The 26,990-nt window shown below is 51.8% G+C and overlaps 10 protein-coding genes across 10 annotated transcripts; 3 read left to right on the forward strand and 7 right to left on the reverse strand.

The window, feature by feature from the left end:
• Positions 1 to 2,083: 2,083 nt before the first annotated feature.
• On the reverse strand, positions 2,084 to 3,055 carry JN550_012403 (uncharacterized protein; the record flags this gene model as incomplete). The annotated part of the gene is made up of 1 exon (XM_049310875.1): positions 2,084 to 3,055. The coding sequence occupies one exon, from the start codon at positions 3,053 to 3,055 to the stop codon at positions 2,084 to 2,086; it is 972 nt and encodes a 323-aa protein (XP_049165635.1).
• Positions 3,056 to 4,379: 1,324 nt separating this feature from the next.
• On the forward strand, positions 4,380 to 6,953 carry JN550_012404 (uncharacterized protein; the record flags this gene model as incomplete). Its single annotated transcript, XM_049310876.1, has 8 exons — positions 4,380 to 4,560; positions 4,618 to 4,648; positions 4,703 to 4,964; positions 5,022 to 5,151; positions 5,204 to 5,457; positions 5,556 to 5,772; positions 5,846 to 6,597; positions 6,699 to 6,953. 8 exons carry the CDS (start codon positions 4,380 to 4,382, stop codon positions 6,951 to 6,953), a joined length of 2,082 nt encoding a protein of 693 aa, XP_049165636.1.
• A 1,448-nt stretch (positions 6,954 to 8,401) lies between these two features.
• On the reverse strand, positions 8,402 to 9,487 carry JN550_012405 (uncharacterized protein; the record flags this gene model as incomplete). The annotated part of the gene is made up of 1 exon (XM_049310877.1): positions 8,402 to 9,487. One exon carries the CDS (start codon positions 9,485 to 9,487, stop codon positions 8,402 to 8,404), a length of 1,086 nt encoding a protein of 361 aa, XP_049165637.1.
• A 644-nt stretch (positions 9,488 to 10,131) lies between these two features.
• JN550_012406 (uncharacterized protein) lies at positions 10,132 to 11,334 on the reverse strand (the record flags this gene model as incomplete). The annotated part of the gene is made up of 4 exons (XM_049310878.1): positions 10,132 to 10,697; positions 10,758 to 10,916; positions 10,971 to 11,078; positions 11,160 to 11,334. 4 exons carry the CDS (start codon positions 11,332 to 11,334, stop codon positions 10,132 to 10,134), a joined length of 1,008 nt encoding a protein of 335 aa, XP_049165638.1.
• A 594-nt stretch (positions 11,335 to 11,928) lies between these two features.
• On the reverse strand, positions 11,929 to 13,485 carry JN550_012407 (uncharacterized protein; the record flags this gene model as incomplete). The annotated part of the gene is made up of 5 exons (XM_049310879.1): positions 11,929 to 12,114; positions 12,184 to 12,542; positions 12,713 to 12,821; positions 12,870 to 12,946; positions 13,002 to 13,485. The coding sequence occupies 5 exons, from the start codon at positions 13,483 to 13,485 to the stop codon at positions 11,929 to 11,931; spliced, it is 1,215 nt and encodes a 404-aa protein (XP_049165639.1).
• A 4,165-nt stretch (positions 13,486 to 17,650) lies between these two features.
• Positions 17,651 to 18,652, forward strand: JN550_012408 (uncharacterized protein; the record flags this gene model as incomplete). The annotated part of the gene is made up of 1 exon (XM_049310880.1): positions 17,651 to 18,652. The coding sequence occupies one exon, from the start codon at positions 17,651 to 17,653 to the stop codon at positions 18,650 to 18,652; it is 1,002 nt and encodes a 333-aa protein (XP_049165640.1).
• A 568-nt stretch (positions 18,653 to 19,220) lies between these two features.
• On the forward strand, positions 19,221 to 19,811 carry JN550_012409 (uncharacterized protein; the record flags this gene model as incomplete). The annotated part of the gene is made up of 1 exon (XM_049310881.1): positions 19,221 to 19,811. The coding sequence occupies one exon, from the start codon at positions 19,221 to 19,223 to the stop codon at positions 19,809 to 19,811; it is 591 nt and encodes a 196-aa protein (XP_049165641.1).
• A 572-nt stretch (positions 19,812 to 20,383) lies between these two features.
• Positions 20,384 to 21,379, reverse strand: JN550_012410 (uncharacterized protein; the record flags this gene model as incomplete). The annotated part of the gene is made up of 5 exons (XM_049310882.1): positions 20,384 to 20,463; positions 20,519 to 20,614; positions 20,761 to 20,871; positions 20,925 to 21,269; positions 21,322 to 21,379. 5 exons carry the CDS (start codon positions 21,377 to 21,379, stop codon positions 20,384 to 20,386), a joined length of 690 nt encoding a protein of 229 aa, XP_049165642.1.
• A 1,578-nt stretch (positions 21,380 to 22,957) lies between these two features.
• JN550_012411 (uncharacterized protein) lies at positions 22,958 to 23,749 on the reverse strand (the record flags this gene model as incomplete). The annotated part of the gene is made up of 2 exons (XM_049310883.1): positions 22,958 to 23,281; positions 23,333 to 23,749. The coding sequence occupies 2 exons, from the start codon at positions 23,747 to 23,749 to the stop codon at positions 22,958 to 22,960; spliced, it is 741 nt and encodes a 246-aa protein (XP_049165643.1).
• A 1,081-nt stretch (positions 23,750 to 24,830) lies between these two features.
• On the reverse strand, positions 24,831 to 26,597 carry JN550_012412 (uncharacterized protein; the record flags this gene model as incomplete). The annotated part of the gene is made up of 3 exons (XM_049310884.1): positions 24,831 to 26,036; positions 26,090 to 26,380; positions 26,448 to 26,597. 3 exons carry the CDS (start codon positions 26,595 to 26,597, stop codon positions 24,831 to 24,833), a joined length of 1,647 nt encoding a protein of 548 aa, XP_049165644.1.
• Positions 26,598 to 26,990: the final 393 nt, after the last annotated feature.

Here is a 26,990-nt window from a genome sequence, read left to right on the forward strand (position 1 = left end):
ACAGGGAACCAGTTTTGTCTGTAGTAGTGAACAGTGACTGTAGTGAGGAGCAACCCAGCACTGAACTACGTGTACATAGTATCCCGCTGATAAAGGACAAGTTCCGTTGCACATGACAGCCAAGTTAACTAGTCGCTTATCGGAACCAACTTAGCAAGGCGGCTGCCGCGCAACGCTTGAATCACACCGGGGGAACAAAGACCTGTACACAGTATCGATCGATACGATCGAAAAACGCACCAATGCACCAATGCTCACTCGTTGTTCGCAGGTCTCAGATGAATCTTTAGTCCTAGCTGGGCAAGGGACCCTGGAGCATCGTCGTCTTGTCGGGCTCGGGGATCGGGGCGCATGATGTGGTAGTCAACGGTACGTACCGATGCAGTAGGATGGGGCGATTCCACGCACAAAACGCGCATCTACGCACAAACCGCTCAGGGTCTCCATGCGATCTGATTGGCCACGCGCCGCTTGTGGAGGCTGACGGATGAGGGGGCGCTACAGTTATATAAGGGTCCTGTTGGACCCTACAACCTCCCGTGAATCTTCCTTTCCCATCAAGCAACAGATCACAACTCGATCATCTTAAGCAATCAACACACTTAAAGCCACATCTCCAGTCACTTTTAGACTCACCAACCATTCAAAATGAAGGGCGAATGCGGATGCTCCAGCGCTTCCAGCTGTAAGTTGCCCCGGCCCATCGACGGCTACCCCGCTGCACTACCCCGCCTCGGGCGGCTGACGGCTCACGCACGATGCTGACTTTGATCTTGTCTCGTAGGCAACTGCGGCTCTAGCTGCTCCTGCTCCGGCTGCGGCAAATAAGCGACTTCGCTGTATCGCTGTATGCGAATTGCTACACCTCATCTTGCACAACATCGTCTCGGTTCGGTCGGGTTTTGGTTATGAACGCCATGGGCTGCACTGGGGTTTGAAGCGGTGGTGGACGCTTGGTGGGGTCCAGGAGGAGGGAGGGTGTTTCATTAGAAGACCAACTTACACAGTTGTCTCATGAATAATGCAGTCTCTTCTGTCGCAAACACTTGATTGTTGAACTGTCCTGACTACCAGTGATATGTAATCGCTCGAAAACTGCCGACAGTTGAAATTACGAAACCGGTTTCGTGGTCAGCGTGGCAACTACAACTTAAATACTACCCACGTAGAAGACATGATCTAGAACCATGCAACACTTCCCTAGTAACAAATTCAACAAGCCAGTTAAGGTTACATCGTACGCAAGTGGTGTATCGAATGTTTCCAGTCATCCCAGCAACAGAACCGTCTGATGATTGGACCACGCTCGGGATCTGGTGGTATCGGCAAATCACCGACAAGTCGACACACCCAACACACAAACCTTTGCTGTACACAGGACTACGGTCCTTGCCATAAATCCTAAATAGAACCTGTGAGCATAACGATTGATGACATTATCAAGTACATAACTGATTGAATCCAAGAACCAAAAGGGACAAGAAGCGCTCCCTTGAGCTGCTACCGAGGCGTCTCAGCGAACGAGCTGGCATCTTCGCCTTGGTTTGTAAGGTTATGGGGTTTTTGCCAGGAGCGTAGGCAGTGAAGATAGCGAAGATAACAGCAAGCAACTAACCCAACTGGCGAAGATCATCACGCTGAGTGAAAAGTGGCAATGAGTTGCGCAGAAATCGTCTCGTGGTAGTCTTCTCCTATCAGATCGCTCTGTGTAAGTGGCCATCTGTTAAATGCAGCGATACTCAACGTCGACGTCCTCTATGTCGTGAAAATAGAATATAGAGCCAAACTAACATGTCCTAGGTCTCGCTCGCCTGAGTCCATAGACATATTGCAAGCATCTAGGTCTTATTCACACGCTATAATGACAGTGGGACCTCCAACTACTTGCTGTTTAAATTGCAGTGATTATTAGCTAAAATCCGATTGCTTAAACTCTGCTGGTAAACGATTTTTAATACCCGATGGAACGACCCATGTGGATTAGTGATATACCATGCTTGGGCCTGATAGAGAGAAATTGATAAACAAAGCAAAAAAACTAGAGTTAGTATGAACAAGCCTACCCTCTTAATCAACTACTTCGCTACTGCAAAGCTTCATCACTTGAGGAATCCCCAGAGGCTAGAGTATTCCTGATCAACATGAGTCTAAGGTCATTGAACTCATCCTCCTGCCGTGCAGAGCCATCTTTAAGACTACTAGAATCCGTAGCGAATTCAAAGTCAATTGCGAGGACTGTTCCATCATCTCGACGTATGAGGTTGCTGGGCGTGAGATCACCGTGATAAATATTAAGCCGAGCCAGACCTTTGGCTAACTGAAGGCATGCTTCGATATCTTGGTCATCCAGCTCTTGCTTGCCGTGAGACGTCCAGTAGTCACTAACAGATTTCCCATCATGAACGAACTCAGACAAGAAGCCGATGATACCCCTGCCAGCCTCGGTAACAAGCCCGGTAATTTCGGGCGCAAGCCCTCTAGATGCGGCCCTTTGTTGAATGAGGAACTCCGTTGTCATCCTTTCTGTGAGTGTCAGACGTCGGCCCCCAGGACTATTTACCTCTGGTTTCCACAAGGATTCGGGGAACTCAACAATGCGCATCACCATGTCGTTCTTGAAAGAAGGGTGTGTCACAGCGGTGGTTCTTTCTGTGAAGTGTTTGTTATGACTGTCAGACCATTTTTGAATTCGGGAAGGCACCTTTTGAAGTTCTGCGTAGTTGATTTGGATATCGTGATGAACGTTTGGATCCGTTATGCTGTCAATTTCCTCAGGAACATTAGTAGTTCGCGGGAAAAATGGACATGTCGTCTCACCTGTTCGCTCCAGACGGTAATACTTTCCGTTTCCTCGAGGAATAGGAGGAAGACTGGACAGACTACCATTTGCCCTGAATTGCCAGCCGTCTGGTACCTCATCAGGGACAATTATATACTTTACCATGTTATCGACTAGCACACGGATTAGGTGCTTCGCCGAGCTGTAATTGCTGGTTGCTAGGACCACGAGGTTATTGCCGGTTTTCAACCGCGGTGATGGTGCTTGTGACTGCATTTCGTTATGCAAGATAAGCCCTCAACTGGCGTCTAGGACACCCAACTAGGCGTCGTTGGGGAGTGTTCCGTAAAATTCACAGGGATGCGCCCCATGTGTCAACAATCCCGTATTCGAGCTCCGCGTCGATGGATCTCACCAGATAATTCTTCTGGGGGTTAGCAAACTCTATTTATGGTCTGAATAGAACACGCCGTCAAAAAGGGTATAGCACAATCTCTTTATCTCAATGGATGACGTAGTCCACCTCCAGAGACAAGGATTCCGCCAGTAAACAGTGCCTTTGTGCCTGAATCGCCCACTGGCAATCGACGCTATCGTCAAAGGACCCATCAGCGCCGACGATCATCCTCGGATTTTTTTTTGTCTTGTGGACAAGGATTTTCGCGACTTGCAATGATGCTGCTTATTCTACCTACACCGCGATAGCGGGATGGGTCACTACGTCTGCCAAGGTCTGCTTAGACATCACCTACTCTTCTAACGCAGGCAGATAAACCGGCAGATGTATAAGGCATCATAATGTCACCATTCAGTACTCCCATCGCGGGAGACAAAGGGCTGTCTGAGAGATCAGGTTGAAAACCTTACCAGCTAGGAAACAAAGCAGGGCGAGAATTAAATGTTTTCCCATTCATATTCTGAAAATCTCACATTAAAGGATGTGTGGTTCAGTGACTAGTCGTAGATTGTGCCACCCCCCAAGTCAGTGAAAACCGCATGGCGGTTTGGCGATGTCATGGCCTAATGCAATGACCTTACAGGGATCTGTGATCACCTCAGGGGTAGATAGGGACTGACGCGGCTGGCAGGTTGTCTCGGATAACCGATCTCACGGGTTGCTCGACCGATACAGGCGAGGCTGCAGAGATGTACCGCAGTTCCCGCTTAAAATCTTGGAAGACCGGCACACGGCTTGCCCGGGTCCACGTCTTAGGGGCTATACAAGTGGCTAGTCCCCATGTTTCAGTGGTTTTTAGGGCAAAGTTTGCTCGAACCCGTAGCGACGGTGCCGTTAGCCAGGAACTAGCTCAGCTAGTATGCCCTACATGCCGATCGGTATTCGACGGCGCTGATGGGCTTTTCAACGTCTTTCGGCCAGGTGCCGAGCTCATATTGGGTTTCGAGATCTTCGATTCTTTCATCGTTGACTTCGCAACGTAACGGCCCTTAAGCCTCGTCACTCTTTACAGTACACGCATTTTGCGTATCACACTCCTTGCGGCCGTCGCCAACCACCCGTCGTTCTTTGCACAATCTACACAACCCATTTGACCATTACATTCATTTAACTCGGAGTCGGGGAGTCTCTTTCTCGGACACGATGCCAGTTCCAAATTTGGCAGGTTTATTGCCGTTTTTGGGTCTATTTACCGTGGTGCATGGCCTTCTTCTGGAGCCAGCTACGCTCCCGCAAAACCTACTGCCAAGCTATGACTACATCATTGTAGGAGCCGGACCGGCAGGTCTTGTCCTTGCGAATCGATTGACCGAGGATGCCAATGGTATGACTTATTCCGCATTGCGCGTGTTTAGAAAAGCAGCTAAGTCGATGGCCACAGTACATGTGCTCGTTCTGGAAGCTGGCCGCATGTAAGTCGCCGCAGACAGCTTGGCGCAGACAACGTCCATTAATCACAACTTCAGGGACTCAAGAGAAGAGGGAGTGACTTTTCCTTCACACATAGGCGCTGAAGTAGGTTCGCAATATGATTGGAACCTGACGACTGTCGCCCAATCCTCTTTAGACAACCAGCCAAGACCCCTAAGTCAAGGTCATGTCGTCGGCGGTGGCACTATTCTTAACGGCATGATCTGGACACGTGGGACTCAAGCAGATTACGACGCATGGCGTGACCTGGGCAATGATGATTGGGGCTGGAGCGATATGCTCCCGTATTTCCAGAGAGTAAGCAGGCCGTTCGACACTTTTATCCTCGAATCTTTGTAGGCTCATATTGGACAGGTCGAGACATTTACGGACAATCTCCCCGGAACTACTGGGCGCCAGATGATTATGTCACCAGATACCTCGCTCTATGGTACTAATGGACCGGTCCAAATAGCGTACCCTGATTACTTCTACAGCCAGTTCAGTGGGTTACCCCCTGCTGCTTAATTTTTGGGGGTTTATACTAATAGGTACAGATAATTTCGTCCAAGGAAACGTTGAGCTTGGTCTGGATCTAGTGAATGATACCTCAGGAGGTATTAACGTTGGTGTCACACTTCCACCCGCGAGCATCTCGGCCACGAACCAGTCTCGCTGTGACGCCCGTGCTGCTTACCTGGATAGTGCCATCAGCCGCACAAACCTCCACCTTGCCATCGAGCAAAGAGTGACCCGCTTAATCTTCGACCAGGGCGATGGATCAGCAGACCCCCTTGTGGAGGGTGTTCAAGTAAGTAGCATGGAGACTCATCAATATCCCGTCCCACAACTTTCATTATTCATCTCTCGAAATTCTGCTGGTAGCACAGCCGCACTAACTCTCTGTAGTTCGTCAATGCCATCGACCAAGCTACCACCCTGAATGCAACTGCCACACGAGAAGTTATCCTGGCTGCTGGCGCTATTTGGAGCCCTGCGCTACTACAGGTTTCCGGCATTGGGCCTTCTTCGGTGCTTCAAAGCCTAGGCATCACTCCAATTGTTGATCTGCCTGGTGTGGGCAACAATCTCCATGATCATGGCATGGTTGACCCTTCCTATCAATGTAAGTGGCCCCAAATTACTATGTAAATAAATTAACCTCTTGGTGCGAATGACTTGAATAACATCCGCGGCAGACACCAATGCCAATCTATTCACCGCCAGCGACCTGACGGGAGACGCACTGCAGACTGCGTATGATGAATACTATAGCAACAGAACGGGTCCTCTCACGGCGACCCTCATCGAGTCTATCGCCTATCTCTCTCTCTCCTCGCTTACGGACTCGTGGCAAGCAACTGTGAACGACCTCAATAATGCCGACCCGAACACCTATCTCCCAGAAGATTACACAGAGGAGCTGCGCAGGGGTTACGCAGCGCAATATGCACTCCTAACGCAGTCCCTCGGACAGTCTAACGAGGGAGCCATTGAGATCATGGCAAACTCTATTGGTACACTCCAGGTCGCATCCCAGCGGCCGTTCTCGCGCGGTTACGTCCGCCCTACTTCTTCCGATATCCTAGCTGGAGTTCAGATCGACCCTCGGTTCGGTGCACACCCCTTCGATCGCGATGTCATGGTGATGGGCCTGGAGTGGAATGCCCGGCTCGTCCAGACCGCCGCAATGCAGCAGCTGTCGCCAAGCCCAGAAGCCAGCCTCACTTCCGGTACCCAGGCACAACTGCAGCAATTTGTCAACGCCGGCCTTGGCACAGAGTTCCACCCCTGCGGCACAGCGGCCATGATGCCACGGGAGAACGGTGGTGTGGTGGATACGAATCTTAAGGTCTATGGAGTGCAGAATCTCCGCGTGGTCAACTCGGCTATCATTCCCCTGATCCCCTCCGCGCATATCCAGGCTGTAGTGTATGCGCTAGCAGAAAAGGTTCGTGATTCCGCTCCAGCCCCCGTCTCTCCCTTTTACCATCTTGAGGCCATTCGCAGCGGTCACAATGTCTCAATTGAACTCCACTGACAAACTCAAAGGGCGCCGATATCATTCGTGCCGCGCAGACTGCCGACGATAACTCGCCTTCAACGGAGAGCCCTGCTTCCAGTGCTGCATCTACAGCGGCCAGCACTCTCCCGCCCACTCCTAGCCCTGCACCTACCGCAGTAAACTCTGCTGAGGCCCTCGGCGGCTCGTCGGAGTCGAATGGCCTAGTTCATGACGTCCTTGGAGCTGCTCATAACCTCGTGAAGGGTGTGATCAGTGGTCAAAAAATCGAAAAGAACCTCTGAAAAGCCAAAGACAACACCCGATGACACGATTGCCTCGAATTCTGCATACAACACGACAAGTATCGGAAATGCCCGGGGCACTGTATAGTTTACGACTGCAGCCAGGAGGTTCGGAGGCTAATTGCCTCTTGACTTGAGTCGCTCGTGACTTGGGAATACAGTCGGTACTTATGGATAAGAAACGTGTCTCGCTCTACCAATTTGCATATAGACATGTGGCTTCTGGCATATATAATGATCAATGTAATGATTTGACTTATATACTATACTCGTCTCACACAAGCGCTTTTCACACATTCTTAGGTCTCGCGAAGGCTTCTACCCTCGTTTGCAAGCTTTCTGTGCTTTCAATACCCAACATGCCTGACAATGATCAGCAAAGACTATAGTGAGTTAGCTGGCAATCGAAACCCCTTGCCAACTGGGTTTCTCGCCCGTATCTGTCTGTCCGTTGCCGTTTGCTGGTATAGTATGGATGTAGCTTGAGTATTTCATGTCTTGTGTGGCTGCAAAGTCTGCTTCTGACAACAATCCTGCTGATACGAGTCACACATTGTCCTCAGCCCGTGGCTTAGGTTGACTTCATCAGTACCCCGTGTGGGAAATCGGGTTTGGGGTGAGTAGCACCCATGGGGATATGTCTCCTATCTCGATGAAACAGAGTACTCGATCTCCACCTCGTGACTGGCTAGATTCAATCATCTCTTCCTTGTGTTCTTTGTATTGGTTTTGACCTGTCTCGGGCTTTGCCTTTTCCGACGTAACGTGGTCACAGTTACGCCAAGCCTAAGAGGTGTCGTCCAAGATAGGAAAGTGTTGGGAACTCCCGTCTACGGCCACTAGCCACATCGATAGACTACCATGCGTTATATCGAGACTGAAAAAGGAAACGCAATGCAATGTTTTGCAATCACAGTGTATTATCCTAGGAACAAAGCAACCACGATCCAGGATCTTCGGCTATACACGCTTTGATTGGCTTCGAAACCAGTAAATGTATATCCCATAGAACGCTTGTTGCTCACTGCGACTTATAAAGATGCAGAGGCTGGGTCTCACGAAAGTGGACTTGCATATAGGCTCTGATGAAGTTGGCTGGCTGTACTATGGATGGAATTCTTGTTGCTATTATGTTTCTAGCTCCTAGAGTTGATGCACAGAACAACCATATGGATATCCTAATCTACACTCTAAAGCGTAGGCCTACACGGAAAATGCCAAGGGGAATGCTGATAGTATTAAAGTCAAGGCTTGTGAATAGTCAAACTAATCGGACTTTCAACCTGAACACTCAAAGGATAGAAGGTATTGAATGAGTGGGAAATTATCATTGATAAATCGTTGGTTTCTCGGGTCCTTCGGGGGTAGTAGTCCGAGCGCAATGGGGTTGGATATCAACAAAGCCCAGACTAGTCCCTACCCAGTCCCCGCCTCCAAGGCAGAGCGTGTCAAGAGTTATCGACTACCCAGCGAATCTCAAGATGTCGGAAATCCCAATTATTGGCGAGGTAAGGCGCATTGCTTGTTCGAATGAGCATGATAATCACGTCGATCCCAAGGTTGATCAAAAGCGTATCGTCCTGCATCCACGGTGGGCGGACAAGTGTAGGGAAGGCCCCGTCAAACAGTTCGGGAGGGGGCAAGACGCAGTTGCAGAAGTGTCCAGGTACGAACTGGCGGGCATATCTGTGTCTGTATAGGAAGGTTCTGTACGAGACAAACCCGTCCCTGCCGGCGGTGTTGTCATCATCTAGGTTGCTCAGAAGCGTGCAGCCTGGCCGCAGCGAGTCGATGACGATGTATAGGCGCCTCAGGGTGGTGCACAAGGCTATAATGCGGGCCGCGTTGTCGATGAACCAGCGAGCAAAGTAACCGGGAGCCGGGTGGCGCTCCATCCGCATCGCCAGCTTGCCAATTCTCCTCATCCAGCTGAAACGACCCCCTGCGGCCAGCTCACCAGCATTGCGGGTGGCGCCCCAAGACATATGAGACGAGAGGAACTGGAGCGGGGTGCGTCGGGCTATCTGCACGTGCGGGTAGTGGTTGGCAGTGTAGCTGAACTCGTTGTCGAAGTAGAAGACGTCGTGGTGCCGGTGGACGTATACGTGCGGCGGACTCATGTCGACGGCCAGGTCCCTAAATTGAGGGTAGCCGTCCCATCGCCTAGCCCAGGTCGTCGTCGGCCTCCTGTGCCGAATCCCTCGCGGCAACTCAATTTTGTGCCTGACGACGCCGTTGGAGAAGGGAATTCCAATAGTGGGAGGGTGATGTCGTGGGTTCCGGTTCACCATCGGGTTATCATTCACAGTTCGGTGGAACGGATCTGTGCAGAGATAAGCGCGTGGCATTCTGCGAGTGCCCGGATGGACGTGGACGAGGAGGTGATGATGTACAACCCCGGGATCCAGCCTGTATTGATCCCATATCATGTTAACAAGCTCGGCTGGGAGATTCTCGTATCGGTGAAATACTCCGGCAGGTCCTTGGCCTGCACCAGGCCCTGGGGGTGGTGGCGGCGGTAGGACAGCCGCCATAGTCTGACAGGACGATCTACGTTTAGGGTAGACAACTAGGCAGATAGTCCAAACAACGCTTTACAACGCATTTTCGCAAGGTAGATAGCTACCTTATGGTGGGCATGCAGCCTTTCTGTAAAAAGAAAATACCTGCTGGTCCATAGTTCTGGCCCGTGATCCTTTGTGCCAGAGACAGTGTGCCGGATTTGGGCACCACCGGATAAGGAAAGCTGCTGCTTTCAGTGACTGATGCATTGAATAGACATTATTGCTTAGTTATGTATGTACTTGAGTAACAGTCATGCCGGTGGTTGCTTGAGCTGAATGACCGGGGCTGGCCATCATGCCAGATAATCAACGATCCTTCACATCCAAGGTACGACCCGCCGCGCTGAATAATTCTCGTTATGTGGCGCTCTCACGGTCAAATTCCTTGGGAAGTGGCTTCTTCCTGGCTCAACTCGTCCCCTGGGAAAACTATAAATACATCAGAACGACTGGAGGATGCCATTTGGCACACGGCACTAATACAAGCCTACTTTCCAGCAGGAAACCCCAAACCATTCCTACCCTCAGGGTACGGCAATCAGGCAAGCCCAGCGGTCTCAGAAAGATAGGTTGCCAACATTAGCTAGCCAGTAGCATGTGTGTCCTTGTGACGCCTACCCAATCTTTGCCTTCTTGCCTCGGCCGCGCTTCCCCACGTACTTTTCTCGACCGCCCTGCGCTTCCCAGTACTTGTCCAATGATTCTTTCGCAATTTTCTTGAGCTTTGTCTCGGGCTCCCAGGTCGTGTCTTCGTCGGTACCTGGATATCCCACCCATTGGACTTTCATCGACATGATCGACTTTTCCTTCTTGTGGTCCAAGATCTTGAAGACAAAGTAAGCCTCGCGGTTCTTCTCCTTGTCAAAGAGCTGTTTAGAACGACCGCGAAGCTTTTTCCAGTACTCATACAGCATCTCAGCAGCACCGTCTTGAATCGCGTCCTCAGGCTCGTAGGTGGCCTCTTCTTCTTTCTCCCCAGCCCAGTGGACCAAAAACTCGACAGTTCCGTCAGAGATGCATCGGTGTCGGAGCAACTTCTCAACCTCATGCACGCCGTCGGCGCCATCGCTTCGACCCTCGTCTAAAGCTTTGACGAGCAATTTTTCCGCGTCTTGCTCAGTTGGCTTCTCTTCACTCAGCTTCTCCTGGTCTTTGCTTTCGGCTCCCTGTTTGGTGAGTTCTGCACAATTGGACTTGTCAGTGCGCTGATGATAATCGGCAGCCATGGCAGAACACTTACCAGAGCCGCCCATATTTGCCACTGGTGCCCTAGATGCTCGAGAGTCCGTTTCGTCATCGTCATCGTCCCTGGTGGTTTCGGCTGGTGCTTTTTCCGGGCTGACGACAGGAGCTCCGCCTCTTGGAGTTGACCTCTTTGCCAACGATTGACTGCGACGCTCTGTACCAAGTCAGAACTGGACCAATTCCTCATTGTTTCAAGGAACCAACATACTAATCTTGCCAGCGGACTGTCGTGGCTTGGATCCTGACGGCACTTCACTCGACACGCGCGATCTGCTCAGTCGTTGAGCCAAGGGGGTTCGGACGGCGGATTCCTCGGCTGTGAGTAGTAGTGATGTGTTAGCTTGCTGTCCAACAAAAATAAGTTGCCGTTGATGGGTATCCCGGTTGGTAAACCCACCTCCGTCGTCGTCGACCACATCATAAGGGTCGGGCTTTCTTTTGGTTCCGCGCGGCATGCTGTCGTCGCTCAGGTTGCCAGTGTCGCCGTCTGCGGGTGCTGGTGGATCGGGATTGAATTTTCTCGATGGAGCTGGGGAGAAGACCTCCTTGATGTTTTGGAACAGCCCGGACATTCTCTACATGTGCGGCGGGATTATCTGGAAGAAGCGCTTTGATGCGCTGGTAACGTGGCCAGCTGTTGTTTGCCTGAACTGTCACGGCAATCGTCGCTTATTTCGGCTGTAGTAGTACAAGGAGCGTGCCGGGGTCTGCTCGGTAACGGGGGAGGATCTGATACGAAGTTGTGAAGGAGAGTCGGGTGCGGATAGAATTCGTAATGTCTTTAGCTCGCGCAGATCGTGGCCGCGCACAAATGCGGGTCCGTAAGGATGAGTCTCGGGATGAAGAATTGGATGATGTTGATAATGATGGCGATGGTGACCTTGATGATGATATGCGATCGCAATGCGAAGATGCGCCGGCCGTTTCGGTGACAGGTTGCAGTGCAGTGCCTGCCCGCTAAAGATCAAGCTTGGGCTTGGCACTGGTCGCGCAGAGAGGGAGATACTTGGGCTTTGTACGTGAGCTACACCCAACGTCAGAGTACTTCCCCCCCTGTGAATCCCTGAATCCCGGCCGGCGAGCTCTCGATGACGCTCCACTCTTCTGCTCGACGTCAACAGGGATTGACTAGTGCTGGAGGAGCTTCCGGAGCAAGGTCCCTTTATCTACCTAGGTACCGTGCCTCCGATGAAGCCCATGACATTTTTTGGGGCGACAACAGTGAACAGTTTCCCTCGGACGAACTGGACATTGCGGCACTTGGTAGAAGACGCACGGCTTCGTCCCTTTTCTGCCTGCTCCATGCTGCACCGCGTCGAGGCCGTTGCCATATCAGGAGGCGGCGCGCAGGTCTTACTGTATTGAGCTTGAGACGTAAGTTGCTTACTTCGGAGCTTCGGCCTCTAGAAGGAGGCCCTTACTCTGAATGAAACGCGAGACATCAATAAAGCGGCTGGTGCCCCGTTGGACTGCAGTAGATCCGTGTATTTCCGAGGAAACGTTTGATCTACCAGTGCCGGTATCTCCAAGAACTGAGCTAACGCTCCAGTTGTCGGCGGCGCGCTTCCGTCGTAGAAGTAATAGATTATGATTACCGGTATGCTTCCGACCGCTAGTACATCGGTAAAGATGATGGCTGCCTTGGGGTCTTCTGCGCCGTTGGGCACAAAATTGTGCAAAGCCGTGTAAAGTGTTTCTCTTTGAGTGTCGTCGTAGATACGCAATCCTCCCCAGACTTCACCGATAGGGTGTGCTTCGATGGTAAATTGTGTGACAATGCCTAGAACACAGTCAGTGCGTGTCTTGCCAATTGCAGCAATTGCCAGAAAGGGGTGGGGGTTGAAGATCAACCAGTGGTAACTTGGAGTATGTTCAGTTCGTGAATATTGTTCTCGCGTTGGTTGTGTCCAATATCCAGGTCATAAGCACATGATCAATTTAACCACTTACCAAACTGACTACCACTTCCTTTCATAGCAACTGCGAGGTCAGGCCGAGTAGATGCGTCGACATTGATGATCGACCCATTGGGCATGACGGTTTCCCAACCAACAATACTCTGACAAAGTCCGTCAGTTTAAGCATCGACGAAACGAGAGACACTAACATCAGCAGCAAGTCCGTATTGTGCACTCAGGAAGGAGATACCACCTTGCAAGAGGTAACCGCCTACCCCAACAATGCCTTCTTAGCGTTAGCTGGCTGAAAATATTTCTCAGAAGAGTTTCCAAGAACAAACCAAGTCGACCTCCTACGACTGTGACGTTATACGGCTCAAGGTCCCCGATCACATCATTCCACTCGCCGCCAGGTTTCACATAGGCCAAATTTGTCTCTGCATCATAGGTTGCGCCACTGATCTTTCGCAAAGCGATCAAGACGCCATCCTGAACACTGCCATGTCCAGGGTTAGGGTCGTGCCCACCGCTCTTTGCCGAGAAATTAACGTCAGGATAATTGTTCAGTATTTGAACAATCGTCGCCACTTCGGATGTGTTTTTAGGATGCACGACACAAGCAGGCCGCAGATCTCGCAGGGCAGTGGACCAGTACTCCTGAGTCTCAGTAATATAAAGCAGCTCAAGGGGCCAGGAGAGTCGGTCAGGTAGTGCACTATCAATGTCCTGGCATGCTTTAGTCGTGGAGGCAGATGGGGCGGCCGTGGTGTGCCCGGTAAAGAGCACAAAGTGCGCAAGACAGGCAAGAAGTCCGAGTGCGACCATGGCGGGCTGACTTGGGATCTGTGGTATGCAAATGTGATACTATGTGATACTGACGCCAGTCTTGGGCAAGGACCGCACCTGGATGATATAGTCCCGAAGGCATACCGTGGTATCACAATGCATACCTAGATTTGTATTCATAAGGATCGGCATCTGGGGTAACGGGGATGAAGGATCGGCACGTGCCCGAGTTAACGTGTATGGTGCATAGAAACTAGACAACCTGGTCTAGAAGTGTCATTGGCATGTGAAGTGAGAGTGATGTGCTGAATGGCCACGCGGCAACGATCGTACGGGTGCCAAGAAGAGTTTATCAGCGCCTGTACCTTCGCGTTGCGGCTCGCCGATCCTATAGACTAACCAGGTCACCGCCGTATTCGGATCCGTGTCCGCATTTCCCTTGTGGTTGACTAATCACAAACGGCGCATACCATAGTAGTCTTGACCAGTCGTAGCAATACATGCTTAGACAGAGCATAGAAAGTCATCGAGTGGTATAATAAGGCAGGGATTGCACGTGCCATAGTTTGCAGAAATATCCGACTTATCAAAACCTTGGTATCTATCTATTATCTATCTATATACGTACAGTCCGGCTGTCAGTATGCGTTCGAGCAGCTGGGCTTGTTGAAGCGCAAGCCATCCACCATTGTCAGATCGACCAAGTGCCAGTCAATTATTGCTGAAGAGATTGAAGCCGATAGCCGGCGGTGTATATACTCATGCCAGAACCTACCGCGGCAGATGCGTCTGAGCACGGGCACGTAGGCTTTAGCGGTTCCGGGCAGGGCCGGTTGGCGTCACGCGCACTGGAAGAACAGGGAGTCCTAAGAGTATACCGAGGCACATTGGGCTATTGATCGGAAGTCGAAGTTTATCGCGTAACCCAAGCAGCTTCTGGGAGCATGCCCTGGCCTCGTGTTCGGTAGGGTGAAACGATTTTCCATACACAGAATGAGTTTCAACATAGTCTTTGGCATAACCGCTGTTTGACCGAAGAGGCACAGATACTCCCCGCCTCTTGGTTGTTCCTCAGTAAGCCCGACGTGACAGTCCGCCATTCTAACCTACCTCCGTGTCGCCCGCAGAGCGCCCGCCCACCTAGCTAGGTACAAAACCTTATGTACCTAGTTTTAGTGCCCGTGCGCGTGCTTAGCAGGTACAGTAGTGACTAGATTAGTCTCATGATGCCCCCCATCCAAGCTCATCTTGCATGCCCGCACCTCGTACCATAGGAGAATATGAGGAGCTGGCGCGGACGCGGATCTCCCGAGATGGGACCTGCAAAAGACTGACTCGCTCCGCTTTCGATCACTAGCAATCAACTTGACGCGTCTAGGAGGGAAAGCAAATGACGTTTTCGAGTTGCGAGTCCGATAGGAAAGGATTGACCAGGAACATAAGGCAAGGACCAACACGGCCGTGCGCTGTGGCAGATCCAGTGATCGACCGCCAGTCACCTCGATACTTTGGGTCTCGAACTCTTCGGCTATCGCCAAAAAGGGAGAAGGGAAAGGTAAAATAAAAGAAGGCCCCAAACCGGGTAATCACAGGACACAATACATACTATTAATACTACCATTTACTGTGGTAGGTCCCTTTCGGTACCAGCAACCCAGCACCCGTTGACAGACGCTGTCGGGAATACTGCACCTGGGCAGCCCCGTACCATCAAGCAGGCAGGCCAGGGCGTGTTCGCCAACGGTCGGCGATTGACGCCATTCCGCGATCCAGCCAGAGTAATGAGAACCGCGGAACTGGGAATAGACCATGAATGGGGTTCGACTTAATTGCTCCTCTTAAGGCTGACCGACTCATCAGGCCCATTCCTTAAGCCGTATCTGCACAAGCAGCCTTTGGACGTTTCGATTAACGAGTTTTAGGCCCAGCCGCATCCCACCAGGCGACTAGTCAGGGGTAACCTTTTGTGCTGGTAATCTGAGCGATTTCGCGCCGTCGCCGAGCGGTTGAGATCAATCAAACCTTTTAGCTTCCAGAAGCTGGTTCTACGTTCTAACTTCTGCGTGCCCGTCCCTCAACCGATCCGGGATGGCGCCGTCCAGTTGGACTCCAAAAACGTTCGCGACTTGGCAACGGGGCAACTGTAATTGGAGTCGAAGGACTCGGACTCGGGCAGCCATCTCATGATACTCATCAGATGGCAGACGCCCACGCCCACGGCCCCCTCCCCTCCCCAAATGGTGGCCTTATTCAATTTCGACCTGCAGAAAGGAGCTGGAGGCAGTAAGCAATATGCCGTGTCCTCTGTGGCTGCCTCCCCCCTGACGGCCGACCTTCACGCGACATGAAACAGAAGTGCCTTTACCTTGAGTGCAATGGCGCAATCCCTCGCTGATCAGATCAGCACAGCAACATGCAGAATCCCAATCCCAATTGCCAATGCCAAATCAAACCAAAGAAATTTGGGCTCTAGCGTGCTCTCTGATGGCAGAATTGGGAAGTCCCATGCCCGACCATGACTGATTCGGCAAGATCAACAGGGGGGGCCGGCGGGTCGTTGCGAGTTGTTGCGAGCAAGATGGACCCCATGTCAGAGACCCAGCGGGTGCAACGAGCGTGTCTTCCACTCCCCCCCTCTTCCTGTCCATCGCGCCAGATCGACTTGCGAACCAGACAGCCATGAGTGTTTCCAGATGCGCAGCAGGGTCTTGCCGTCCGCAAGTCGCGCCATTGGTTCTCTTGCCCACGCAGGCATCAGCGAGCTCTCGTGTTTCGAAACATCTCGAGGACTGTCGGCAGGGGCTTGTCGTTTCAGGTGGGCCTGCTGTTCAGCCCGCTCCACATCCCTGCATGAAGAGATGAGCTTCGGACGGTAGAAGGACGCTTGCAGGACTTGGGAGTCCAAGCTCTGCAGGCTGCGTGCGAGGTTGAGCACCCGCGAGGCCTGCCCGGCTTGCCAGCGTGAGCACGTCCAGTGGATGGCACGATTGGCACGATTTTCACCAGGGTCCCCGTCCCAAGAGAGCTAGGCAGGCCAAGGCAGGCCATCGCTCCAGAGATTGGTGCGGCGCGGTCGGGTTGTGGCCTCTGCGTTGCCAGGAAGAGACCGAAGGAGCAATAATATTATATCTCCTGGTCGGCTACCCGGCGACGTCTACGCGCGCGTAACTTGTTGGAAATGATTTGCTCTCCGACTCCTGCTGTCTGCTCCCTCAACCGTCCACCTCGACCTCATTTCGGCCGCCTCACCGTTCCCACCGCTCGCCATCCTCACACTTGACCACATCTGATCACACCTCAACCCTCGCCTCACCCAGCCATTGCCACACCCGCGATAGTCTCGCCCCTATTGACGGGCGACATATGACGTCCCCGATGGACGCTACAAATGATCCCTCGCGAATACTCGAGCAGGCCAGGAAGCACCTCGAAGCCCTCAAGCAAGCTGGACTGTCACGCGAGGCCCTGATCGCATTGCTGGAGGAAGACGATCAGAGACAGCAGCAGCAGCAGTTGCAGGTCCAGCTTCAACAACCGTCACCGCCACAACAACCACACTACGCGCCTCCACCGCCGCCGAGCCAGCAGCAGCAGCAACAGCAACAGCAACAGAAACAGCAACAACAGCAGCAGCAACCACCACCACCACCACCACAACAGCCAGCAATTGAATGTAAGGCAACCGGAGCTCAACCCATTTTCAGTCTAATGTTTGCACCTGGTGCTGTCTCAAGATCCTTGCTGAATGGTATCATGTCTAGCCCAATTGTCTCCAACTTATGCCGTGCCAAATCATCACTTCATTCCGTCTCACCAAATACGATCATCTATATCGTCAGTAGCATCCAACAGCTCTGGTCGCGAGAGTATACTGTCCACCGCGACCGCCCAAAGTTCAGTCTCATCGATAGGCGCATCGTTTGCTAAGCCTACGACACCCGCTTCCGCTTCCGAGGCCAAATATTGGTGCACATCATGCGACAAGACGTTTAAGCGAAAGTTCGATTGGAAGCGACACGAGGAGGAGTTCCATGAACGATGGCGGAAGTACCCTTGCCCAAACTGCAACCAGAGCTTCTGGGGACCGAACACCTTCAACCAACACCACAAGTCTGCACACGGATGCAAGACATGCCCGCATTCTGATGGCGTCGTCAAGTACATGAGAAAGCGCAGGGCGTGGGGTTGTGGTTTCTGTGCAGCCATGCATACAAAGTTGGAAAAGCACTATGAGCACGTGGCGGCACATTTTGAATCGGGGGGCTCAAAGCCCGACTGGATGCATTCCAATGTCATCTATGGCTTGCTGCACCAACCCGCGGTGCTTGACGCGTGGAGGGAGTTGATTACCAGGAAACAGAGCAAGTTCAACGGACACCAGCCCATGTTCAGCTGGAACCTCGACAACACAGGCAGGCAGCAGGGCTACGTGGAGAATGAAAGCCAGGGACAACTACAAGATTTTCTGGAGTTTTTCGACGGGTCGAGCGAGCAGGCGCAGAGGATAGCACAATGTGCGTGGGGACACTGCCACGTCGTCTTGAAGCCGAAATCGACCGAGGAAGCTGTGCCTGCCCGGGGGGCATCAAATCCTCCATCACAGGACCAGTGCTCGCTAAGCCGACAGGTGACCATCACGTCCCAGAGCCGCGGCTTGAGGAGGGTGGCATCAACGTCCCTGATGCCCGTCAGCAGACAGCCCACCCGGCGGGTAGCCTCCACAGACTTCCGCGAGCATATGCAGGGCATGCAATACACGAGTCCGGTCGAGCAGGGCAACCCATACCAACAGAGTTTCATGGCTCCTCCGCAGTCGATACCTTCCCAGCACCACCAAATCTCTCCTCAACAGCTGCAGGTTGAGCCAATGCAGATGAATCCACGGCCGTTGTCTCTGGATAAGGAGCTGCCGCCTGCTCCACTAGTCCCATCCCCCATGGATTCGACACCGATGGACGTGGATTACAACATGTTCGGTGGTGACACGAATGAACAATTATTGAAGCCAGAGATGCAGGTGCAAGACTGGCAGAGTTTCTCGAGCGCGCAGAGCTTCTCCGATACGCAGAGCTTTTCGAGTGCCTTGATGGAAGAGCAAGCGATGGTGGCGCAAGCTCACAACATGGCTGCACAAAGCCAAGGATTTTCTATGAGTTGGGAGGATCTAAACCATTATGGAGCCCAGCACCACCGGGGCAACATGTAAATGTACATTTATAATGTCGGATGTTTGAGTAGGCTCGGAGCGTTCGGCTCAGCTGGGAAACTACCTAGTTAATGTAATGTGATACCATAGTGTCGAATTGATACCATTGTCAGCTTTTGTAAGTTTGAGCGTATTCTAGTCAGAAGAGTTTGTCTCACATCAGAACAAAATCGTCTACCACACAGCACCTGATGATCTCTGCGCAACCAAGCCTCAGACAGAGTCTTGGCCAGCGACCCGCCGAGACTAGTCCACGGAGAAGCCATGTCTTGCCGCTACACAGTTAGCTTGCCGATACCCCGAGACTCTACCAGACTGAGACAATAGCCATAGTTGCAGACAAAGACATTCACATGACGCAAACATACATGACTCTGTAACCATGAAAGAGTTCACTGTGTAACTTTGGAAGATTCTTTATCGCCTTTGTCCAATTCCAAAATCATTCATTCCAATCATAAAATGCCAAAGCCCTCATCTTCAGTTTTACGTTCACTCGCAACTATCAGTTGCGAACACCGACCACCAACCAACACTTGGTTCTCTATGAGAGGGCTAGAGTTCCACTATGCTTGACAAGTACATTTTTGACGGAAATGTACCCGAAGACAAGAAGTATGATCCCTGGCACTCCCACCTCATACGGGATGGCACGGGGATTGCGGGTTACCAGCCAACCGATGCGGACGCCCTCGAGCAATCTATAGCTTCGGGGGAAAGCCAAAAGACCAAAGCGGGCGGATTTGTCCGGCCACACGAGCACGTCGGCGATGACGAAACCGTGGTCGACGCACCATCCGCGGATTTCACTTCAGCTGAACCTTTCGTCGCCGACGGCGATGCTTGGCACGAAGAGGCTCCAGAGGAAAGTGCAGATGAGCCCGAACTTCCAGAAGACACCCCAGCGCAGCAGCTCTTCAACCTCTGCGTGCTTTGGTTTGGCGGGCTGGGTTTCGCGAGGTTGACTGCATACTGCATGCTGGCGGAGCGGCGTTGGAGCGTTGAGGACCCGCCATGGCTGACGTGGAGCATGCTCAGCGAATTCATGGAGTTCTGGTTCCTGATAACGTTCTGGGTTAGGCTATTCGTTGTCTTCTTTCCAGATCGGGAGGTCTCGGTCGAAAGAGAGCCGCACCCGGAACCATGGGACGGTCGTTGATTAGCATAGACGATGATTGAGTGGTTGGAGGAAGACCTTTCAGTCAACCTGAAATATTCATCTTGTTCGGTTTCCACTCGTCGACCTGACCCTGTCCCGTATCTTGTCCAATGAATCGTACATCTTGTCGTCACACATTTATTACACTGGGTTATCCAAATATTGCGCCAAGCGCGCACGAATGTCCACAAATCGCTTTCCACTTCAAATGAGATCACTTATTACACCTTCTCCTATCATGTCATGTGGTATCTACTTAAATTCACGTGCATATCCATATGTGCGAATGTCTGCTCCATGGTACTGGTATTGCACACCCGGAGAGTCCTTCCAGCTCAATAAACTCTACCAGAAGATCATCACACGCAATAAGCTTCATCTCTCATCAGTCTCTTGCCAGGGGGGAGGGGCTCAAGTGTTCTTATGGTCAGATCAAACGTCGGGCTGCTAGAATGCTTGTGGCAGTTCTCAGACGGAAGACGTAAAACGAATGTGTACAGAATTATGAATCTCAGTGTTTCAATAGCTAGTGGTAGATCCATAATCGGTAGCTCAAAGCCGATTCCTCGATTCTAACAGGTAAATACCTTTGGCCCAGCCGGTTGATATGCTTTACCACCGTTATTGTAGATGTTAATCATCAATCCTGGGTCTGTACGCGCTCCAGGTCAGCTTCTTCTCATTTCAAATTTCGGTGTTGCACTCACCCGTTGCCTTGTATGCTCCAGGAAACGAAACCAAATCACTCGGCTTCGCGCCTCCAGATCCGCCTGTGACGTGTAGTTGCGCACAAGAGATATAGACTGCAGCACGAAAGTCAGCAATGTGTGTTGTTCCAGTGGTCAGCCATTGTTGCAAATCGTTCGGAAAGGTTCTCAGATTCTCTATAGCCACCATAACCCCTTTCGTACTGGCTTTATAAAAAGAAGTGACTGAGGACATGACTCACATTGAGCACCACCAGCCGACGAGGCGCTATGGAGAGCTACGTGCTCGACCCGGAAGAGATATTCGCCATCCTCGAGGCATTTTGGGATCGTAAAGCTAACCTGTGACTTCCCTAACGTTCCACTGTAAGTTCGGTCCTCGAGCCAGCAGGCTTGCACAACTTACCCTCGGACGGCCAGCTGTACTGCTGTCCAGATACGGTAGGCATGTCTTGGTAGACCTTGAACCATACTTGACCGGATCCATCCCAATCAGCGGCTTTTGTTCCAGATGGGGCTTTAGCCATGTAGGCCGAGAGCGCGCCCTGGTGGTAGATGTTCGGGGCGGCAGACCACGTGATCGTACTGCCGGCCTTGTAGTCCTGTGTCACTGCCCCTTCGTTCCCAGAGGCTAGCTGATAGCACCGGATGTCTTGAGAGTTGACGTTCGTAACGGGGCTGTTTGTTTGCCAATTGGCCGTTTTGCGAACTGCAGCCCAGTCTGCCGTGCCGCCGATCTTGGGAAAGGTATCTGAAAAATTGACTTAGCCATGATGAAGGTTCCATACAGGGGGCATTTGTACAGTGTGGTGCAGCTGCGGCCGCAGAAGCGAAAAGCAAGATTGCTGATGTGTGCTTCATCTTGATTGTTACTCGTCTCTCAGCTGAAGGGCAATCCTGATTTATCGCAGCATGCAATGAATGCTGTTGAACCCTGGGCTTCAGAGTAGCATGAGATCGAAGGCTTGATACATGTTTGCTCAATTTAAGCTGAACGAGAACAGAATGCTATATGAAGAATCTGGTGTTGTAGAGCCGTGCCTGGTTTAGCGTTTGGCACATAATAGCCGGATATATTGCCCAGCCAATTGGCGCAGGCCAACTGCTTGGACAATATCCCCAAAAGGGAATTGCGGATCGGCAATGCGATCAAGTGATTTGATTCCCGGATTTCCTCATGCAGAAGATCTTGGCTAGACATGTATGGCTTGGTACTAATGCTCAGCTCTGCGAGTCGGCAACACGAACAGTATACGCCTTCATACAAAGGCGCACCTAGCGCGGCAGACACCCGAATGAGGTTGCACGGGACAGATGGGTTAACACTAATATCGGCACTAATTGTTTGAGAGTTATCAATCGAAAATGCTCGACTACGACTAACTTGAGAGTAGGCCAGGGCGTTGATATTGTCAGGGTTAACCCACGGTTTAGCCGATTAACGCTAATGCCGTCTCTCGTGCACTCGGCAAGCAAACAATTCACCACCACCTTGTTCCACCTGAAGTGCGATTTGCCTCATGAACGCGAGATCTTGGTCCAATCTTGCCCTTCTCCTGGCGCCCAGGGCCATCATGACAAGCCCGGTGTCCACCATCGAGGACATCTCCAGGATGTGACCAAAGTGGATTTGCAACGCGATTCACCCGGTCGCGTCGTATTCAGAGTCAGATCGTTCGCCTCCGTTAGCCACCTTGTGCTCCAGTGAGCCGACCGCGGGTGTGACGAGTCTCCTCGAAAGCTTCCAAGTCTCTGAACGAACCTCCGTATTGGATTAGAGTGGCACTGGAGGCAAGAGAACCCTTCAGTTTCAACAAGACGACCGTTGAGCATCATATACAAGAGGCCTCTCACTGCATCCATCGGCACACATATCCGCTCAGTGGCAGCTATACGTCGAGTGCTGCATTGTGCTCCAGATAATGAAAAGCAACGTGATCACTCCAGCAGTGCGATTGCTACTCATCACGTGGTCGCAACCTTCGGTACTCACCTTTGTAGCTTGGCAAACCCAGGCAAATCATTGGGGCCTGCAGTAGGTTGGCAACGCGCTATACTAGCGCGCACGGGCCTCACGGTGTTCACAAAACGTTCACGCTACTACCATTGACTTGGTCGATAAAGACTACCCGAGGATTATAGGCAACTTTATCGTGATTTTACATCTCACTCTCGGACTGAACACGATAGTACTGCAACTTGAGGATCACAAGGTCAGACCACCACGGCGTGAACAAAGATGAGCTGTCGAGCATTGCAGAATGTATTCTGATTTCCAGCCAAATACTTCAAGCCTCAATCCTTTGGGCTGTTCCTGTATCCTATACTGTATGCCAATCTTGGGCTTCAGGATCATTGACTGGCATACCGAAGCCAGCCAAACTTGCCAGAAATCATATGAACTCAGTGGTTTCTATGTCAAAACCATGGAAAGAAACATTAACGAACAGCACATGGTCCAAACCCAGCAAAGTCCTGCTCAGTACCACGATAGTCGAAACTTGGTGACGGGTATCCCTGCGGGCAGGTCTCGTTGGCATGGGGGCCCGGATAACCCCAGACATAGAAACACATCTGGTTGAGCCATCCCCAACCGTTACAGTCACGATCGACCATGCCGAAGCACTGCTGACAGCAGTCTGTTGCGTTCTCCGCGGGGAGGGCCTGGAACTGCTCGGGCACAACTCCTTTGTTGAAGACGCCGACGTAGCTTGCGTTCTTCTTGAAGGTGTCGACATCACAAATAGGACTGTGGCCTGAAGACTGCCAATACGTTAGGCTCTCTCACCAAAGGCTTGGCACGATTTTGCTTACCTTCGCGGTAGGACTTGCAGTTGAGCCGCCAGTCGAGGTCAGACGCGTCGCAGTGACGAAGGTCGAGGGAACGACAGTGCTGAGCTTGGAGGGCGACGACGAAGCGGCTGACGAGGTGGTCGTGTGATCAGGGGCAATTGCAGCGGAAGTAGGGACGAGGTAGACCGTCTCGACGACGGGAATGGCAGCAGTGAGAGTCGTGACTCCTGCCGCACCACCGCTCGCCTGGCCCTGGCTGTCCTCTCTGTACTTCAAACCAATCCAGGTACCGAGGCCCGCGGCGATGAGAGCGAGGGCAGCGATCGGAATCAGAAACGCTCGGAAGCGACTGAAGCGCGCCTTGGCTCGGTCATGCCAAGTATTGGGCACAATAATGGAACTACGTCCATGATTGGCTGATTTGTTGAAGAGCCACATGGTGCTCTTGGGCTTGATCAAGGGGCGCAACGGATCTCTGTCCTTCGGTTGTAGTTGGGTGAGATATTTTCACCCGAGACGAACTCAACCAGTCCTGGGACGAGTCGGATTGCTCCTGGGCTGAATTGAAGCAGCGAAAGTGCCCCGACAACCTCCTGGAAACCGGCAGAGAAAATTCACGGCTGTGCGGCAAGACTCCTGAGCTAGGATGGCTGAGAGCTCAGGTCGTCGCAGCGTCATATGCAGAAGAATCCAAGGAATGGAATTGAAAAAGGTCTGGAGTGCTTCAATTGAAGAACAGGTGTTGCACTTCAATGACAATTCCAGGCTGATGGCTGGGTGAAACAATTGGCTGCTGTGCCCCTGCTTGTTTTGTGCCGGCCGAGGCCGCTATTATCGTCAGGACTGTTGGCATTCAGAACTTTCATCTAAAGCTCAAAACACCAAACCGCCAAATAGAGAAGCAGGAGGCTAAGTGCTACGTCTATGTTGCCAGCAGATACTTGCATGCCTACTTTCAGTCTGTCCGATCTACGCCGGAGGGTATCGTTTCAAAGACTTGCTACAATCCCGCCGAGCGCATGATTCCAATCAGAGAAAGCTCACACAGTTGAGTTTGTCCTATAGAGAACATTTTGCTTTTGGGGATATCTTCATGGCTCAGTGAGATCCTCTCTCTCCTGCGCGTGAGCAGAGACAAATTAATGACATTCGTGGAGTTTTTTCGAGGGTTACATCTCTTGAACTAGGACGATAGTCGATTGAAGCCATCTCCGGCCTGTGCTAAACCGGCTAGACCGAGTTGCGAGCTTTCCGAGATCAAACACCGCGTTCTACGAGACCCGATGTTGAATGGACGTAGGAGGGCATTCAGAATGCATCATAAGCACCGTTTGCAAGTGATGATGGACCGCAATCACCTTACCGCAGATAGACGGATAAGTTGTAAGGACTTCGTCTAAATGGTGATTAATTCAAAGTAAGCAGAGACTGTCTTTGAGAATTAACGTGTTCTAAAATTCAGATCTATCTTCTAGGGGATATGATATGTGATTTGTCTTTTCTGGTCCGGGAACATCACCTACACAGACGCCTGAGTCTCACTATCCTCAGTAGGCTTCTCGTTCCCCGCTTGCTCCTGAGCGCGAGCTTTCAAGCTTCGCCATTCCACCAACACACTGCCAAACATGGTGACGGCACACGTGGCGACCACCATATAAAACACATCGATGATAGCTCCATTGTAATCGGATAGGAGCGTCTCCAGATCTTTCCCCGATGCCAGTTCTCGCAGCTCAGTGGCACCACCACCGGTTACAGCACTTACGTCAACGCCGGGAAGGTTGACGAGCTTAGACACCAAGCCATTGAGAAATATATTCTGCGCAACTGGTAGAAAGATAGCCGAGCCAAGGAAACGGGTGAACATGATGAGGGCAGAACCGGTGGCGATGTCTCGTCTATCCAAAACGGTCTGGACTACAGTCATCGGCTGCTGTGAGCCGAAACCAAGGCCAAAGCCAACTAGGATCTGGTATCCGATCCACTGCGCTTCACTGGTGGAAGTATTGAAAGTTGACATGAGTCCCGCTCCGATTGGTGTCAGTGTTGAGCTCAAGATAAAGAACGGCGTGTAGTAGCCGACTTTGGCCGTCATTATACCTGAGAACACCGAACCGAGAACTGTTGAGAGGATCATAGGAAGCAGCATCAGTCCAGAGTTGAAGGCGTCGACACCTTTGACGGCCTGGAACCAGATAGGAAGATAGTACATTATGGCCATCATCCCGGCGCCGTTGAAGAACCCGAACCAGATGGCAGCTGCGATACTGCGTTGCCTTACAATTCGAGGAGGCACTGTTGCGTCTTCCTTCTTCCAGATTTGGATGCCGATAAATACCAAACATAGGAAGCCACAGAGAACCAGAAGGATAATGATCCGAGCGTCGCTCCAAGCATACTTCGTCCCGCCCCATTCAAGAGCTAGTATTAGGCAAACGATTCCTGGGAAGAAAGCCAGGTTGCCGATGGGGTCAAGTTGCCTCAGCTTGGCAACTAGACCTTCACCCGGCGATTCAAGCTTCTGGTTGGGTAGATGAACCATCAGCATGGTCACGACCATGGAGACTGCACCGATAGGAAGGTTGATGTAGAAACACCAGCGCCAAGTCACAAGATCTGTAAAAGTGCCCCCAACAACCGGAGCGATGACAGAGGCTACTGCAAATACAGCTCCGAAGAGGCCCTGGTAGATTGGTCGCTGCTGTAGAGGGATTACGTGGAACATCTGATAAAGGCTAGTTAGCGGCGGATTGTGTGACGCTGCAATGGGATACTTACGATAACCATGACTCCTGAAAATATCCCAGAAGTGCCTAGTCCTGCGATGGCACGACCAACAATGAAGGTGGCCGAACTAGGTGCTGCACCACAGATCGCGGAACCGACCTCGAAGAGGCCACAGCAGACAATGAAGATAGGCTTGACTGCATAGAACTTGTAGACTTTTCCCATGATGAGCTGGAAGCTGCATTGGGTGAGCAGGTACGCAGACCCGTACCAACCGACTTGGTTCAAAGAGTGGAAGTCGTCCGTTATTCGCGGGATTGCGGTTGATATGATGGTTTGGTCCTGTGTTTTACATTGAAATTAGCAATTTTCACGAGGTGTGCTCCTTGTCCGAGTTATCTGTTCTTACCAAAGTCACCAGGAAGATAGCAAGGTAGAGCGCAGTCATGACCAGGACCCGCTTTTGAGCCGTTGGATATTCGTCGCCATCTCCCTTATTATTGGGCTCGTTAGAGCCAAAGTCGGGCTTCTCGTGATTTTCTGACAGAGACTGAGGCATGGCGAACTTGGGAGTACAAGACTTGATGAGGAATAAACACAAATCTCAAAGAGCTCTCTGCAGTTCTTTATAAGAATTTGACAGACTGGCTCTCGGGGCTCGGGGGACTCTTTGGGAGGTTGCGGTGCACCAATTTCGGGGCTATTCCTACTCGGGGCTCGGGCGCAAAAAGCCGACTTTTGAGCACCGAGGAGCGCCTGCCCCGAATCCACATCCTAGCGGCCCTTCATTGACCTGCGGTGTTCTCGGCGAGGATTCCTAACTCGTACATCTGCTAGATTTGGAACGAGGGATGAGCTCGCACTCTTTCAAATGTCCGAATTGTCGACAACTGAGCACGTAGGACCAGTCGGGGGCCTCAAAGGCTACTCCTGCTTGATCTGCCGGCAGCGT

Source organism: Neoarthrinium moseri (assembly GCF_022829205.1).
Source record: "Neoarthrinium moseri strain CBS 164.80 chromosome Unknown scaffold85_Wmoseri_CBS_16480, whole genome shotgun sequence".
Classification (NCBI taxonomy): Eukaryota; Fungi; Ascomycota; class Sordariomycetes; order Amphisphaeriales; family Apiosporaceae; genus Neoarthrinium; species Neoarthrinium moseri.